Source organism: Symphalangus syndactylus, chromosome 1 (assembly GCF_028878055.3).
Source record: "Symphalangus syndactylus isolate Jambi chromosome 1, NHGRI_mSymSyn1-v2.1_pri, whole genome shotgun sequence".
Taxonomy (NCBI): Eukaryota; Metazoa; Chordata; class Mammalia; order Primates; family Hylobatidae; genus Symphalangus; species Symphalangus syndactylus.
The window spans coordinates 156,888,076-156,901,264 of NC_072423.2; the positions used below are offsets into that span (position 1 = coordinate 156,888,076).

At 40.6% G+C, this 13,189-nt stretch overlaps 1 protein-coding gene across 2 annotated transcripts in view; it reads left to right on the forward strand.

The window, feature by feature from the left end:
- The window catches only part of CSMD1 (CUB and Sushi multiple domains 1), a 2,032,824-nt gene that overhangs the window by 1,826,904 nt on the left and 192,731 nt on the right, over positions 1–13,189 (forward strand). For both annotated transcript variants that reach the window (XM_055289255.2, XM_055289263.2), the window contains exon 41: positions 7,388–7,597. In XM_055289255.2, the coding sequence (XP_055145230.2) occupies positions 7,388–7,597 (210 nt within the window). The remainder of the gene's footprint in view (positions 1–7,387; positions 7,598–13,189) is intronic.

The window sequence follows — 13,189 nt, forward strand, 5'->3', positions numbered from 1 at the left end:
GACATGAACTTGTTGAACTAATCTTTGGAGTCAGGGATTAAGAATTCTTTCAGAGGTATGTGTAACCCGGGGTAGTTTACACAGCCGTAGCGCTCTTAAGGACCGCAGCCTTGCTGAGCAAATTATTATAGTCGTTCACATCAGAGAATGAGAGAAATCTGAGGCAAACTGCAGCCATCCCTGAAGGAGGTATGGTTTTCTTACATGAGTTAATCCGCAGGAGCCCCAGCTTCCTCATTTCTATACCTGAAATACCTACGTAAGGTTATGGTGAGGGTTAATTAAAATAATTCTGGCTATTGGGAGGCCGAGGTGGGCAGATCATGAGGTCAGGAGATCGAGCTCATCCTGGCCAACATGATGAAACCCCGTCTCTACTAAAAATACAAAAATTAGCTGGGTATGGTGGCACTTTCTTGTAATCCCAACTACTTGGGAGGCTCAGGCAGGAGAATTGCGTGAACCCGGGAGGTGGAGGTTGCAGTGAGCCGAGATCGTGCCACTGCACTCCAGCTTGGCGACAGAGCAAGACTCCATCTCCATAAATAAATGAATAAATGAATAAATAAAAATTCTGGCTAGATTAGTGCAGGGCTTGGCATGTGATCAACAATAACAACAACAAAAAAAGTGAAACAAATAATAAAATCACCTAGTTGTATTTTGTATTATTCTTCCAAATGTTTGCCACCTTCTTCTCAAAACTAACCGGAAACATTCTATTTATGAATAAAATAAAATTGGTATAAATATTTTCTTAACTTATTTTTCCAATGTTACTATTTTATCGTTTCTGAGAAGAGTATCGTTTAGTGTATTTTCTTATTTATTTTTTATCTATGAACTATTGTGCAAGAGAATAATTTGGGAAAAAACTTCAATGAAACCAAATTGTCTAAATTCATATTTGGGATCTATAAACCTTAACAAACTAAAGAAAGATTGAAATGAAAAATAAATTATGAAGTATCTTTAAACTGATGTAAATCTTAAAAAAATTTGATATTGCATAGCATAAAAGTTTAAAGAGGATCTAGAACAACTTTATCTCAAATCAAACAGGCATAAAAAGTATTATCCCTAGCTTTTTAGAATAGATGTAGGTATGCTTCAGAATAATTTGTTATAGATTACATTTGAGTAATGCACCAGGTTTGCCTGTGATGAATTTTATAACCTCTAAACAGTAATAGATATGAAGTGAGAAATTGGGAGGAGAGCCATGTGAGTGGCGACGTGTCCCCTAACGTGGTCAACATTTGGAATTATGATGCCCCTGGTAGGAGTTCTTTCTAGGGCTTAAATCATTTTCCAGCAATTTGCAGAATCTGAGAAAATTTTACTACCTAGCTTTCAACCCCACATTGTTTTATAGTGAAAAACATTTAAGTAAATTAGTTCTATATATTCATGGCCTTCTTTAATTTCTGCCTCTTCTCCCTTGTAATATCCACTACCAGAGCTTGAAGTCTCCCTTCTATGCACATGAATTTTAAGCCAATGTCATGAGTCTTGTTGTCAAATGTCAAACCACACTTCGGCGGCATGCGAACGATTTCATCTGAGTCAGATTCTCCTGTTCAATTCCTAATTTATACCCACAGCACTGCACAGCTCATTTTTCTTTCTCTGAAACTTATCTTATTCTTGTCAGCAAGCTCTTCTCAGAATCTCCCGAATCATAAGAAAATATCAGACCACACCCTTGGAAATTTTGAGGAAGTAAGTTTGGGGTTCAAGCTCAGACATCTGCACTCACAAATCAAGCACTCACTCCAGAAGTTTCTTACGTAAAACAAAATGGGAATATAGTAGAGGTGCACAATTATCTTGTAATTATGATTTCTCTCCTTTTTGAACTCTCATGTTGCTTCCTATTAATACCCAAACCATAAAGTGATTCCGGAACATTTCCTGTGGTTACAACTCAGAAAAGGGCCCCTTATTTCCTAATGGGACAAGCAGAGAGATTGGGAAGGTAGACAGGTATTTCAGCTGACGTCACACAAAAAAATATCTTACCAGGATAATGCTGTTAGGGTGATCTTGGTGATCAGGTTGCAAAAGAATAGCCAGAAGATATGTCTTCTTTAATGCTGAGAAAAGGCATATATGTGATAGGTAGTTCACACAAGTAGCCAGTTAACCATCTCCTCCTGTAAGTGCAAATGGTGCATTGCTATCACTGCTCTGCCTCTCCCCTCCTCTGTTTTCAGAGGTTTGGGAAACTGTGTTAAACAGTATTTCCTCTGAAGTATCACTGGAAATTTCATCAATAAACAGGCATTATGGGAAGCTTGATTGCCTTAGACCCTAAGAGAGTGTCAGATTTATTGTAGTTTGTGTCTACTTAAACTTGCAACACTAAGTAACCCCCCAGGGTGCTCAAATTTTACTGTGTGCAAGAAGCCTCAATGGAGATTGTGCTGTTACATTGTAGCTTCCCGTGGCCTGTTTCCTAAATTCTGACTCAGTGCCCGTGGCTGAAGTAGGAAGTGAATTTGGCATCTTCCCAAAGCAACTCCAGTTCCTTGGATGCTAGAGTTAGACTCCTTCAGGAAGCCTTTCTCCAATTTATAGAAGAGCACTTTCAGTCTAAATAAAACGAGAAATGCACAAAGATTTTTACAAGATTCTTACAAAAATTCCTTATTTATGAAAAATTGCTTTCGTGTAAAAATGTAGAAATCATGAGATTTTGGCAAGTTGAAAATAGAGATAGATTATTGAGTATGAAACAGCATGACAAATCAAAACTCCAAAGTGAATTACAAAATAAAAAATAAGAAATTGTTCTTGCGAAGCATTCTTAAATGTAATTTCTAGGCTTCAGATTGTATCTCTAGTATCTGAACATACATATCTGTTTCCTTGATTGACAGTTTTGGGATTTGGATTCTCAGGGCACAGCTGGCCTACCAGTAAGCGTGCTCCTCCAGTTACTCTGAGTAATAACACTTATCTAGAATATAAGACGTTATTGCCATTTCTTGAAGAAAAATATATGTGATGTTTTTCACCTTGGGAGGATTTGTTGGGTATTATGAATCTTCCCATACAACTGGATAAGCCTGGGATTGCCTGATTGATTATCTAATCCAGGAGTTAAGCAGTTGCCAGTTTAGTAAATAATTATTTTGATTAACTCTACTCCCAGAGCCCATTCCCATGGATCGAGCCACAGTTTAAATAGGCAAAAGCGATTAGCTGGTTTGGTATCATGTGGAAATCATCTTGCCTCGTTTTCCTAATTACTCATTCCTGGAACAGCTGTTTTCTACACCCTGCCTCAGTAACCCACAGTGACCCACACAGCTTGTCCCTCAAAATGACCAAGGGAACTCTAGCGAAAAGGACTGAGGCAGTTGGCTGCATAAGCTGTGGTTGCTCACAGTTTCGGGCTCTGAGTTTAGCTGAGTAGAAGTCTTAGTCCTACCAATGATTGCACAAGACAACAAAATGGTTTTGAAACTTGTTTCCTTATTTTTAAAGGGAATATAATAAAATATCAGTCCCACAGGGCTATTTTGAAGTATTGTAAATGCGTGACATAGGGCATTATTTAAGTGCTAACTGTTTTTAATAGCTAAAGCAAATTCTAGTTTAGTTATCCAGTGGCTACACCTGATAGTTGTGTGCCATTTTCTTTCCTTTTCACAGACTTGGCTTGTTCTTTAGTGATGCTCTGGCAGAGCTCAACCAACTCAGGATTTCGGTCTCCGTTTTCTTGAGAGTGTCTAAGGGCACAGTTAACAGAAATGCAATGAAGCTTTCTATCTGCCTTACCCCATTACCTTTTATATTTAAAATCTACTGCAGTAATAGTGCACACAATGCTCTCCAAAATTACCATGCCACTGGACTGTCTAGAAACATAGGGACAATATAAAAGGTTCTTTAGAATGTTCAATAAATTCCATAGGTATTAACACTTTTGCTATATTTTATTACACACAGAAGGTGCAAAACAGAGGAAGTAATATTCACAGGTTCTATCAACTAAAAACTAGGGTTTAACTCTGAGATCATGGTCACATTACTATTCAATGTTTTGTCAGTGCCAAAGGCAAAAATTCTCTGTGCAGGTGACTTGTCAGTGGCACTTAATTTTCAATATGTAATCACGGATAAGAGACTGCTGGGTAAATTCCACCAAAGGTAAGTATTCAGATTTTTTGTCGTTATTGAAATAATATATATGTTTTAGTACTCTCTGAGGTAATAGAAGGATAACCAGGTTATGCTTATTTTAATCCTTTTATTTGGGCTTTACAATGTCAAACTGGATGCAATTTGCTGAAAATTAGATAGCTAAATAATTCTGTTTTAAGCCAGATTAGAGCTGGGCTCTGTTCTATTTTCTGATATGTATTAGGTAGTTTGATATGTGGCTGTATAATTTATCCTGCTTAAAATGGTAATTTTGCTCACAATATTATAATTGTCATAATTCCATTTCCTTTTCAAGCTGAATTCCAAATCAGTAACAAACCACTTTCACTAGATCCTGTACTTTTGAGACGTTGGATGTCCTTCATTTCTTTGCACCCTGATCCCCTTGCAAGTTATTATCTTTCGTGACTGTGCCGGTTCATGAATTTCAAAATGTGTTTCTGGATAAATATATCTAAAGTCTGCATATGCGCATCTGAAGTGAGCACATTCTCAGCCATTTCCCTACCATAAAATATTAAGTGTTCCCATCTGGCCCCAGTTTTCCTTTCTGTCTGGTACTCTGGACATACATAGAAGTGCTAGCAATTCAACAGGTTGTTTTTTGTTACTCTCGGGTCAGCTTCTTGATTCTGCCTGGTTGTGATTAACGTGAGGAATGTCTATAAAACTCTGGAGCACATGGATTCAGTGTTCATAAGGCAGTGACACGAACACACATGTGCACACAGACACGCACAAATGCATGCATGCATGCACACACCACACATACACACACACACACACACTACTCTTTAGTATAGTTTACTTATTACTAACAAAATTCATTTTTATTGGATTTATGGGCCATATCACCAAACTGTGTTTTTAGCTCAGTAGTGGGTAACTGGACAGGCAGATCTGGATGTGCCACTGGCTGAGCAGTCCAGGAGCTCAGCTGTCATGGCAGGCAGAGGAGACAGCTCCAAACCAAGGGACACAGGAGCCCCTGGACCCCCTCCCTCCCTTCCCTCTGCCCCCTCCCTCCCTTCCCTCTGCCCCCTCCCTCCCTCCTCTCCCCTCCCTCCCTCCTCCCCCTCCCTCCCTCTCTTGATGCCTCCTTCTCTCCCTTTTTTTCTTTCTTTTTTTTGTCACTTCTGAATTTCTTTTGAACAAAAATATTTTCTGGAATTTAGAAACAAATTAATAGCTCATTGGAGGCTGTTTGACAAACAGCAGTATTTGACATTTTTTAATGTTTGCAGAAACGTTGTAAATTTAAAGAGTTGCTTCCTTGGTTATATACAGCAGACGATGTTAGGATGGCCAAGACCACCACAGGCCCTTTCTTGACTGGTGATGTAGTCCTGGTCTATAGACTTGGACAACGTGATATGAATCTAGTTACTGATTCTAAAAAGAATTCTAAATTTTGCTTAAATTATTAAAGATCTTTCTTTTTCTTCTGTATTTTGTCTCCTCAGCCACGTCCTGCAGTTTTTCACATTCTATTTTTTTTTTAATTCATCCTCTTTCAATCTAGGTTGAACATAATACAAACTGATTTTCTCCAAGAAGAGTGGAATATTTTTACCATCATTGAGACTGTCAGCTCTTGTCTAGCCTATTGGCATACCAAACCAGAAAAAGTGAGGCCTTTGTCAGTTAGTGCAGGGTTAAACCTCACTCTGCCATTTCCTGTGTGACATGAGACAGAACATCTAACATTTCTGAGCCTTCTTTTGCTCACCTGTAAATTATGAGCATAGTGATGATTACTGTGCTGGGAACAAACTTGGTTGGTAAATCAGACCTCAGACATACTGTTGGCCTCACGTGATGCCCACCAAGCGGGGCACTATTTACCCTTTTGCTGCTCCCTGCCAAGTTTCTCCATAATTAATGAAATTGTTTTTCTTGTATGACTTTAAATTTTGTTGAGAGATTTTAGGTGTTTCCTCCCTACAATTTTTCACTTGGACTTTTTTCTTCCTTTTTACAAAGTACTGGCCCCTGACAACTGTGTTTTCCTTTGATACCTGAGTAGATATATTTGTGTGAATATTTTTCTGCCCTTACAATTAAGTAGGTTAACCCAAGTAGGTGTTATCTTTAATTTTCTCAATCTTGGAAACATATTAGATGAAAAAAATGTTTTAAAGTTCTCATCTATCAAAAAGAGAAGAAACATGCAGAGTAAAGCTTAGTTTTATACTGGAATAACACTCTACAACTGCTATTAGTTGGCTCAGTTTAGGTTTTACGGCCCAGCTTAACTGCATGGACTTATGTAAAGACTAATGTCTTTGGAGTTCTATATAAATTACTTAAATGAGTTAGAATATCTAAGACACAGTAGTCAAATAAGTTTTCAAAAAAAATGCCACAATGCAAATAACTCTGAATTATTTTTTTTGTTTCCTTTTAAATTATCAGCCATAGTTTATTTAATTCACAGATCAGTATGATATGAGAGATACTGCTCATTGGAACGTTCTTTTGGTATGCTGAACTGTGGCAGGCTGTTAGATTTAATTGTGAGATTATGGTGGGGTTTATTAGATTGGGTTTCTCACAAACATCAGTAATTTGTTTTGCACACATAACACAATAGAAAACGATCACGTGCTAAACTAGTAAAACCTGTGTGATGGTATGACCATCCAGTTAGTAAAAGCCACCTTTAAAGTTTGTTGCATAGAACTGTGGGAGAAGGAAAACAGACAAAACAAACAAACACAAAACAAAAACAAAAAAACTCTGAGGCATGTTTTAAGACCAAAAGTGTTGTTGTTGTTGTTGTTGTTGTTGTTTTTTCCTTGATAAAGCTCTCAATTAGCTTTTGGGGTGATGTAACAGATGATCACAACTTCATATTTAAGATTGTCATAATTATGAAAGTCACTGGACAAAATCATCCCCGTCTGCGTGTGTGCTAGTTGTTACTCTACCTGTGTAGCTCTGTGGTGGGGTTCTGGTAATATTCATATTTCACAAACAAATTGACTTCTGGACATGAGTTTCATGGGAAAAGACCATGCGGCAGAAAGTGGCAGAGGTAAGATGGAGCCAGGGTTTGCCGTCATCCACAGTGAATGGCGTCCTCCACGGCATGGTTCTGTCTCACAGAGAGGGATTGTCTGGGGAGACTGCTAACACTTCAGTCCCTTTTTATGAGCATCGATTTTATACATTTTGATATGAACTTTCATTAAGTTTGCATGTTTTTCCATAGGTGCACATATTCAGTTTCTGAATTTTTCTACCGAAGCTAATCATGACTTCCTTGAAATTCAAAATGGACCTTACCACACCAGCCCCATGATTGGACAATTTAGCGGCACGGATCTCCCCGCGGCCCTGCTGAGCACAACGCATGAAACCCTCATCCACTTTTATAGTGACCATTCGCAAAACCGGCAAGGATTTAAACTTGCTTACCAAGGTAAGGAACAGCAGCAAGAACTGAAACCCAAATCTAAATACACTTCTTACATGTAAATTGTATGTAAATATCAATCTCCCTAATTGGTTCAAAGCTTGTAGAACTGGAATAATATTTGGTGGAATGTTGGTTTCTGGTTAGTAGTGGAACACTTGTTGTTTTTCAAAGCAGAGATAAGTACACAGATGTAACCGCCTTTGGGTTCGCCTTGCCCACTGCCCAGACAGAGCTGATTTTTCAAGACAGGGGAATTGCAATGGAGAAAGAGTAATTCACGCAGAGCCAGATGTGTGGGAGAACAGAGTTTTATTATTACTCAGTTCAGTCTTCCCAGCATTCAGGGATTCAAGTTTTTAAAGATAATTTGGCGGCCGGGCACCGTGGCTCACGCCTGTAATCCCAGCACTTTGGGAGGCCGAGGTGGGTGGATCACGAGGTCAGGAGATCGAGACCATCCTGGCTAACACAGTGAAACCCCATCTCTACGAAAAATACAAAAAATTAGCCGGGTATGGTGGCAGGCGCCTGTAGTTCCACCTACTTGGGAGGCTGAGGCAGGAGAATGGTGTGAACCCGGGAGGCGGAGCTTGCAGTGAGCCGACACTGTGCCACTGACTCCAGCCTGGGCAACAGAGCGAGACTCTGTCTCAAAAAAATAAAAAGATAATTTGGCGGGTAGGGGCTTGGGAAGCCGGTAGTGCTCATTGGTCAGGTTGGAGATGGAATCTTGGAGGGCTGAAGTGAGTTTTTCTTGCTGTGTCCTATTCCTGGGTACGATGGCAGAACTGGTTGGGCCAGATTGCTGGCCTGGGTGGTGTCAGCTGATCCACCAAGTGCAGGGTCTGCAACATATCTCAAGCACTTATGTTAGGTTTTACAATAGTGATGTGATCCCAGGAGCAATTTGGGGAGGTTCAGACTCTTGGAGCCAGAGGCTGCATGTCCCCTAAACCATAATTTCTAATGTTATAGGTAATTTGTTAGTCCTGCAAAGACAGACTGGTCCCCAGGCAAGAAGGGGGTCTTTTCGGGAAAGGGCCATGATCAATTTTGGTTCAGAGTCAAACCAAGAATTGAATTCCTTCCCCAAATTAATTCAGTCTATGTCCAGGAATGAACAAGGACAGCTTAAAGGTGAGAAGCAAGATGGAGTTGGTTAGGTCTGGTTTCTTTCACTGTCATAATTTCCTCAGGTATAATTTTGTAAAGGCGGTTTCACAGACGCACAGGGGATGATCAGGTACGGCTGTCACCTAAGCTTCACCTGCACTCCCATCCCACCTGCACACACTCTTTCCCATGGCCGTAGTCATCTCTGTGCTCAGCCGGGGAGTCTCATCTTCACATAGCTTTCCCATTTGTCGCTATGTCCCTCTGAGCTCTCATCCCTTTAGGACACAGAGAGTCTCATGGTGCAGGGAGTTGATCCATATGGCAGTAAGTCTGTGGGTCTCTCAGGTATGTGTACCTTGTCCTAGCACAGATAATGGCTACCTGCATTTTTCATGTTCAACTTTCACCACAAAAAGAGAAAAAAATCAGTGATTGAAATTTATCCTTTTTTATTCCTTCAAATATGCAATCTCTAAGAAAAGTTTGCATCATCAAAGCATTTTTGACGTGAAAAAGTACAACATTTTTATTTCATGCAAAATAATTTGTATGGCCTTTCCTTTAATATTGCTAGATCAAATGAGGTTGAAAATGTTAAATCTAGAGCCTAACTTTTTTTTTTTTTTACTATAGTTAAATCACTTTTTTCCCTAATTCCACAGAATGCTCAGAAACAGGGCTTTGATATTTATTACTGCAAGAGGCTAGTATTTTATGTTGAACTGTGAGGCATTATTATATGTGTCTCACCTAAAACATAAAATATAGACACAGACTTCCAGGATTGAGGTCTGTTAAACTGGAAATCTAGATAGGAGCAAAAAAGAGAGGAAACTGAAGGCTAAATCCGTGAGCAATATGCCTCTAGACGTTGCCAGCATTTTTCTGTGAACACACTGTGTCTTTCAGTGTTCCCCTTCTTTATTTTCTTACTACTTAGCGAACAGTATCACTCATTAATCATTCCCTACTTGAAGCACGAGAGAGAGAGATAGAGAGAGAGGGAGAGAGAACATCAGAGAGGAAGCAACTTCCCACAGCAAAATGGATACAGATCTGCTTGCCTGTGCACCTGTTTTCTGCTCTCTCTCTTTTTCGATGGAAGAGAATGTACCTCCTACTTAAGGGTAATCGGGGCTGGGTGTGGTGGCCTCACGCCTGTAATCCCAGCACTTTGGGAGGCAGAGGCGGGCTGATCACCTGAGGTCAGGAGTTTGAAACCAACCTGGCCAATATGGTGAAACGACATCTCTACTAAAAATACAAAAATTAGCCGGCACATGATGGCAGGCGCCTGTAATCCCAGCTACTCAGGAGCCTGAGACAGGAGAATCACTTGAACTCGGGAGGCGGAGGTTGCAGTGAGCCAAGATCGCACCATTGCACTCCAGTCTGGGCGACAGAGGGAGCCTCCATCTAAAAAAAAAAAAAAAAGAAAAGAAAAAAGAAAGAAAAAAAACGGTAGTTGATCCTATGCTCTAGGTACCTCTCTTCCTACTATTTCAGAGACATTATATAGAGAATATTTTCTATTTCTGCATTTTCAGCTACTATCTCTCTATGAAATTTTCCCCAGTAGCATCTTGAATATAACTCAAATCTCTCTCTCACACATCCACACACACATACACACGTACACATCTATTTATAATTTTAATGTACCTTTGACCTCTTATCTTCCTCCAGCTTCTAATTTCTAAAACAAAATTCCAGAAAACTTACGTAAACATTCTCAATGTCCACACCTGTTTTTCACTTCTCCTATCTACTTACCTGGTGTCTAACATGAAGGGGTCTTCTGTCGACGAGATCTTCTATTGCAGGAGACGTTAATGTCACTAGCCCTAGAGGCACACTTCCTTTCTCATGTCTCCTGGTGACATCCAGCATGGCTGCCATTTCTCTTGACGCCCTTTTCCCTTGGCTTCAGGGGCCACACAATCTCTGGGTTATTCTGCTGTCTCTCTGGCTAAGTTGTTATTTTCTTTGCTTCCTTGACCACTTCTAACTGACTTTAGCTGTATAGGAGGTTGGAATCGTCCTATATTTCCATCCTATGCTTTCCATGATTTAAACTCCTGAATTCAAAGCCCATGATGGCCATTCACAGCTGATAACTCTTGTGCCTGTGCCTCCAGCTCAAGTCTTCTGCAAGCGCCAGGATGCGACGTCTATTTTCCACCTCCACTGGGAATGACGCAGGCACTGAAACGTGTGCCCGAAGCTGAGCTCGCAGTTTTGCTTCTCAGCTTATCCTCCAGTGCCCCCATCTCACTAAGTGTGAGGTGCAATGTTCCTGGGATCTGTGGCTGCCTACCTGTGTCGCCACCAGTAGCCCTGACTGCGCTCAGACCTTTCTCGTAGAAAATGGCCAAACTGCTAAATGTCTTTCCAGATTTACTCTTCCAACTTCTCTCTTCTTTCCAAAAGGCAGACCGGACTTACTCCTTTTGTGATGAAAGCGTTTACCATGCTTTCTTAGATGTTTAGGAAATCGTTCAACATCTATAAAGATCTGGTGTCTCTCTGGCTAAGTTCTTAGTTCTTATTTTCAGTCTCCCAGGCTGTGGTTCTTTCTCTGTCTCAATTCTCACTTGCCCCTCTGAAATGTCTCCAGCAGCCACAGTCCTTTCTACCTCAGAGCTCTTACACGTGTAGCAATCTCAGCCTGCAATGCTCTCCATCTCCACCCCGACTCTTTGGTTAGTCATTCAGAACTGTTTCTATGTAATACCCTGAAGGGGCAATCTCTGAGTACCCCGACCAGGGGAGGTCTCCTCATTCAGAAGCTTGAATTCTCATGTGCTTCTTCTTGTGTGCTGGTCACGAGCATTCCCGCCAAATCTCTCCCATTCTCTCTACTTCTGGACTGAGGATAGAGGTGCCTTCAAAATGAAGTGTGGTGGTGTGACTTGCTTTGAGTGATGAAATTGGAGTGAATGTCGCTTGGGATGGAACCCTGAAGAGCCAAAATTTAGTTTGCTCTAATGGCCACTCAGTCATCTGGATCCCTGAGTATCTACAGGAGTAGAGTTCCCTGCCGTCCCAACCCGGAGCCAGAAGGAAGTTGTCCTATTTTAACTCACTGAGATATGGGATATTGTTTTTTGTTTTTGAGAGGGAATCCCACTCTGTTGTCCAGGCTGGAGTGCAGTGGCACAATCTCAGCTCACTGCAACCTCCACCTCCCAGATTCAAGCAATTCTCCTGCTTCAGCCTCCCAAGTAGCTGGGATTACAGGCACCCGCCACCATGCCTGGCTAATTTTTTTATTTTTAGTAGAGACGGAGTTTCACCCATGTTGGCCAGGTTGGTCTCGAACTCCTGACCTCAGGTGATTTGCCCTCCTCAGCCTCCCAAAGTGCTGGGATTGCAGGCGTAAGCCACTGTGCCCAGCCGGGGTATTGTTAATGCCATATAAATGAACCTAGACTGACAGGCATACCCTGGGACTTTTTAAAATCAGGAATTTATTGTATACAGTCAGCCCTCTGCATCCACGGGTTCTGCATGTGTGGATTCAAGCACTAGAGATCGGAATATTCGGAAATACACAACACATGGTTGTGTTTCCACTGAACATGCACAGACTCTTTTTCTTATCATTATTCCCTGAGTGATACAGAATAACAACTATTTACACGGCATTTGCTTTGTGTTCAGTATTATAAGAAATTTAGAGATGGCTTAAAGTATACGAGAGAATGTGCTTATATTATATGAAAATGCTCCATTATTTTATATGCATCCTGTAACCCACCCCCCTGCAAAAGCCAAGGGACAGCTGTATTTCTGTGTTTAAAGGATGCCTTACTGAAAACAATACACTGCATGAAGGTGACAGTCATTTCTGTTTTACCTCGGTCCGCACTCAGCAGGAAGCGCAGTGCCTTGCTTGTAATTGGTCCCCAGTGCGCACCTGTGAGCTCCATACTTGAGGCGTTTCTCCCCCTGATGCTGAGGGACTTTCTGTCGTGCTGCATATGCATTTTAGGAAGCACCTGTGCAGGGCTTGCCTTTATTTGTTTGAGTCTGTGCTCCAGCTTCGTCATTAAATTAAATCAATTTTTAGTCCCTAGTCGTTGCAGATATTGCTAGCAAAACTCTTTTAAAGGATAAAAAATTGTAGCTAGATAGGAGGAATGAGGTCTAGTGTTCTCTAGCCCTTTAGGGTGACTGTAGTCAACAATAATATATCCCGTAATTTCACAGAGCCAGAAGGATATTGAACATTCCCCCCACAAAGAAATGATAAATGCTTGAGATGATGAACATACAGATGTAGTAATTACCCAGATCTGATCACTTAGATTATATGTATTGAAACATCACTATGTACCCCATGAGTATGTGCCATTATTATCTGTCAATTAAAATAATAACATTAAAAAAATATGTTTTTAAATTCAAAAGAGTATTACATAGAAAAGAATTTTTTTAAAAAATTTAGCCAATTCACGTCACTGCAGATATTGGCAC